Consider the following 4461-nt stretch of genomic DNA (forward strand, 5'->3'; position numbering starts at 1 on the left):
TGATTGTTCTTATTGAAATTCCTAAATTGCTTAGTTAGAAGCGTTGCTTAGGAAACCCTTTGTAAAACCATAAACTTTCTAAGTGTGTGTTGTGACTAGAGTTAGTCATAAGTTGAAGTCTTTGTAACTAGTGAGTTACAAAGTGGCTTGTGGTAAGAGTATCACAAGTTAGTTAAGTTAAAGTTTTTGTAATAAAGTCATTACAAAGTGGCTTGTAATAGAGTGTTTACAAGTTAGTGAAGTTGAAAGCCTACAAGTGTAGGTCGTAGTTTTTGTCCCCTTGTGTGGGATTTCCACGTAAAAATCCTGTGTCTCATTTACTTACTGCTTCACTAGCATTCTCAGTAAAAACACATAGAGGACCAGGTACTCTATCGTTTGGTGGACTCGTATAATCTAACAATTGGTATAGAACAGGTTCCTCCTATCACGCTAACACCTAGGAAGGATCCGTATGGCTGCTCCATCAAATTTTGAAAAAGGTCAATCTACATACAGACTACCCAGGTTCAATGGACAATACTATGAATGGTGGAAGACAAGAATGCATGATTTTATTATGGCTGAGGATTCTGAGTTATGGGATGTCATATGTGATGGTCCTTACGTCCCAACAAAGGTACTTGAAGAACTTCTATTCTCAATGCCAAAAACCAGAAAAGAATACTTCGACGTAGACAGGAAAGTTGTGGAGAAGAATTTTTGTCCAAAGAAGATTTTGGTATGTGGAATAGGACCTGATGAGTACAATAGAATCTCTGCGTGTGATACTGCTAAGGAGATATGGGAAGCTTTGCAAATGGCTCATGGAACCACTCAAGTAAAAAAATCTAAGGTTAATATGCTCATTACCGAGTATGAACTCTTTAGGATGAAGGACGATGAATCTCTTCAAGATATGCACACAAGATTCACCTCCATCATAAATGAGTTACACTCACTTGGTGAAACCATTCCTAGAAACAAGCTAGTGAGGAAAACTCTCAGCACCCTACCTAGTTCTTGGAAAAGCAAGGTGAATGCTATTACTGAAGCAAAGGACCTGTAGAAGCTGACCATAGATGAGCTGATTGGAAATCTAAAGACCTACGAGATGAAGAGGAAGATAGCCAGTGAAAGAAGAGAACCAAAAAAAGAAAAAACCTGGTTCTCAAAGCTGACAGCAATGACTCAAGTGAGGAAGATAGTGACATGGCTTACCTAACCAAAAGATTTCAGAAGATGGTCAGAAGAAATGAAGGAATGTTGAAAAGGGGCAGCTCTAGCAAATCAAAGAACTATGATATCTGCCATAAGTGTGGAAGGCATGGGCACTTCATCAAAGACTGTCCTCTCCTGAAGCAAGAATTCCCCAAGTACAATCCTGAGAAAGCAGCTAAGAGGAACACGGTTCCTGACAAGGACTTCAAAAGGAAGAATTATGTTGACAATATGGTGAAACAGGATCTTGCAGCATGGGGAGACTCCTCCAGTGAGTCTGAAGAAGAAGTTGATGCTGGTAACAGCTCCATGATGGCAGTTGAAAGCGAGGAAAAAGAATATGATTCAACTTTTGCTTTGATGGCCCAATCAGATGATGCTGAAGACGATGACAACAATGAGGTAAATTTTAGGGATGTTTAGAGAAATCTGATATCCTAATCTCCTAAGAAACTTATGTCTTTAGCTAATGTTCTGATTGATGCCTATCATAGTCTTGTGGAGGATAAGGATGCCTTGACTTTAGAACTAGGGGAAGCTGAACAAACCAGAGATGATCTGGTAGTATGTGTAGTTAATCTGAAGGAAACCATCTGTGAACTAGAGAAAGAAAAAAAATGTCTTAACCAAAAAAATTGACAATATAGAGAATGAAAGAGATGACTTAGTGGTTGTAGTTGTTAATCATAAGGAAACCATTGAGAACTTCAGTAAAGAAAAGGAAGCCTTAGTGAAAAGAGTGACTGAGATTGAGGAAGAAAGAGATGATCTCTTGGCAGTAGTTACAGACCTGAGGGAAACAATAAAGGGACTAGGAACTGAATCTAAATCAGGAAATACTGGAAAAGGAAAAGAGGTAGCCTGTGAGGAACACATTAGTCTTGAAAACGAGTTGAAAGTTGTGAGAACGAGGCTGTGTGATGAAACTGAGAAAAACAAGCATCTCCAAACTGAATTGAAAAGAGTAAAAAAATGATCTTGAAAAGTCCCTAAAGTGGACCTGGTCCTCAGAAGCAATCACTGCCATGTACGTTAATAATGGTAAAAACAGGCAAGGGATAGGGTTCCAAAGGGAGAAGACCCCTTACAACCCCCATAGCAAGTATGTGACTATACCAGATAACTGGTTGTGTACCCACTGTGGGAACAATGGGCATTTCAAGGAAAATTGTTAAGCCAGGGTCCAATCCATTCAGAAAAAAAAAGTGTTTGCTGAAAATGTAACTACTAAAAAGGGACCAGGTTCCACCCACAAAAAACGCATATTACTTGCATAGACTAAGAGAGCTCTTATTCATCATCTTGCCTACTACAAGGGACCCAAACTTGTTTGGGTTCCTAAAACTAACTCTTGGTCTCCTTGTGTAGGGAACAATGAAAGGAAGAATTCAACAATGGTTCATGGATAGTGGATGTTCAAAGCACATGACTGTGAACACCATGGACTTCCTTTCACTAAAAGCCCTGCAAGAAGGGAGTGTATCCTTTGGCAATAAAAAAAGGGGTACATTCTTGGAGTTGGAAAAGTCAGGAAATCACTAACTTACTCTATTGAAAATGTGTACTATGTAAATGGTCTGAAGTACAGTCTCTTGAGTATCTCTCAGATCTGTGATAAAGGAAACAAGGTGGAGTTCTTGTCCAAGATATGTACAGTTACTAATCTGGTAACTGGAGAAGTGGTACTTGTGGCCAAAAGATACAAGAACATCTATGTTGCTGATTTTGAGTCCTTACAAAGTGGTGATCTGAGTTGTCTGAAGGTTGTTGATGATGATGCTGAACTCTAGCACAGAAGATTGGGGCACGCAATTTTCTCTCTTTTGAACAAACTAATTCAGAAGGACCTGGTCCATGGTCTGCCTATGTCAAAGTTTAAGGTACAGAAAGTTTGTGATGTTTGTGCTAGAGGAAAGCATGTGAAGTCCTCTTTTAAGTCTAGAAAGGATGTAAGCACCTCAAAGCCACTCGATCTTATGCATATGGATTTATGTGGGCCTATGAGAGTGCAAAGCAGGGGAGGAAAAAGATACATCTTTGTGATAGTGGATGACTACTCCAGATTCACATGGACTTTGTTTCTTAGAACTAAAGATGAAACCTTTGAGGTGTTTGTGGCCTTTGTGAAGAAAATCCAGGTGAAGATGGAGTCTAGAGTCGCATGTATCAGATCAGATCATGGAACAAAATTTGACAATGCCAAATTTGATGAGTTCTGTAATGAAAATGGCATTACTCACAACTTCTTAGCTCCAAGAAACCCCCCCCCCAACAAAATGGAGTAGTAGAAAGAAAGAATAGAACTGATGAAGAAATGGCAAGAACAATGTTGATTGATAGTGGGATCGCAAAGAACTTCTAGGCTGAACCAGCTCAAAAAGGAGTAAAACATGCACAAGTACCAAGAATAAGTCAAGGCACTACTGCAGCATAAAATCCACTGCAGCTGCAAACTACTCACCGCAGCCGCAGATAAATTAGTACGATCCACAGTGGATGAGTTCAGAGCGGGGTACTTTTGGAGCTTAAAGCAGTGCGATCTGCGGAGGATTTCTTGCGGCAGCAATCCATTTTATGCGGTCCGTGGAGAGGGGATTCAAAGAGTTGGGAGTTTGGACGATTGAAGCCAGCGCGGTCCGCGGAGCATTTTGTGCGGACCGTGGTGGCCAGATTCATAGAGTGAAAAGTCAAGCCAAAAAGCCTCATCGCAGCCGCAGTGCATTTTTTGCGGTCAGCAGTACCTCCGTTAGGGGTATTTTTGTTCAAAATATTCTGCCTAGTATAAATACTTTCTTTTCACATTTCTAGGGCATCTGTTAGAGTCCAGAGCACGTGAACGGCGGTTTTGTTCCATTTTGAGTAATTTGTAACTAGTTTAACACCGAATCTTCAATTTCTTAGTTTGTAATCAAATTATATGGGTTATTCTTCATCTATTTATCAGTTTCTTCCATTATTATGAGTAGCTAGACCTATTAGCTAGGGTTGTGGCTCAACCCCAGTGTGGGTATTTGATGGGTCTTTTGTTCTAAGGCTTAGATGTTTATGGGTAGTTGGTATTTGGACTGATTTGTGTTTTCCAGATTGAATTAGTAGTTGCAAACACTAATTTGTGCCTTTTTGACTTGGGCTCTTCGTGAGAAAGAGAGTTTGAGTCTAGGAAAATTAGTCCAACAAGGAATTGGGGTGTATTCAAGTGATTGATAGCCCCAATTAAAGGGTTAAACCTAGATATAGTAATACCCAACTTGAGCCTATATT

The 4461-nt window shown here is 39.9% G+C and overlaps 1 protein-coding gene across 1 annotated transcript; it reads left to right on the forward strand.

Moving 5' to 3' along the window:
- The first annotated feature begins 454 nt into the window (after positions 1-454).
- Positions 455-1048, forward strand: LOC138869732 (uncharacterized). The gene has a single exon (XM_070147385.1). It carries the CDS (start codon positions 455-457, stop codon positions 1046-1048), a length of 594 nt encoding a protein of 197 aa, XP_070003486.1.
- Positions 1049-4461: the final 3413 nt, after the last annotated feature.

Source organism: Nicotiana sylvestris, chromosome 5 (genome assembly GCF_000393655.2).
Source record: "Nicotiana sylvestris chromosome 5, ASM39365v2, whole genome shotgun sequence".
Taxonomy (NCBI): domain Eukaryota; kingdom Viridiplantae; phylum Streptophyta; class Magnoliopsida; order Solanales; family Solanaceae; genus Nicotiana; species Nicotiana sylvestris.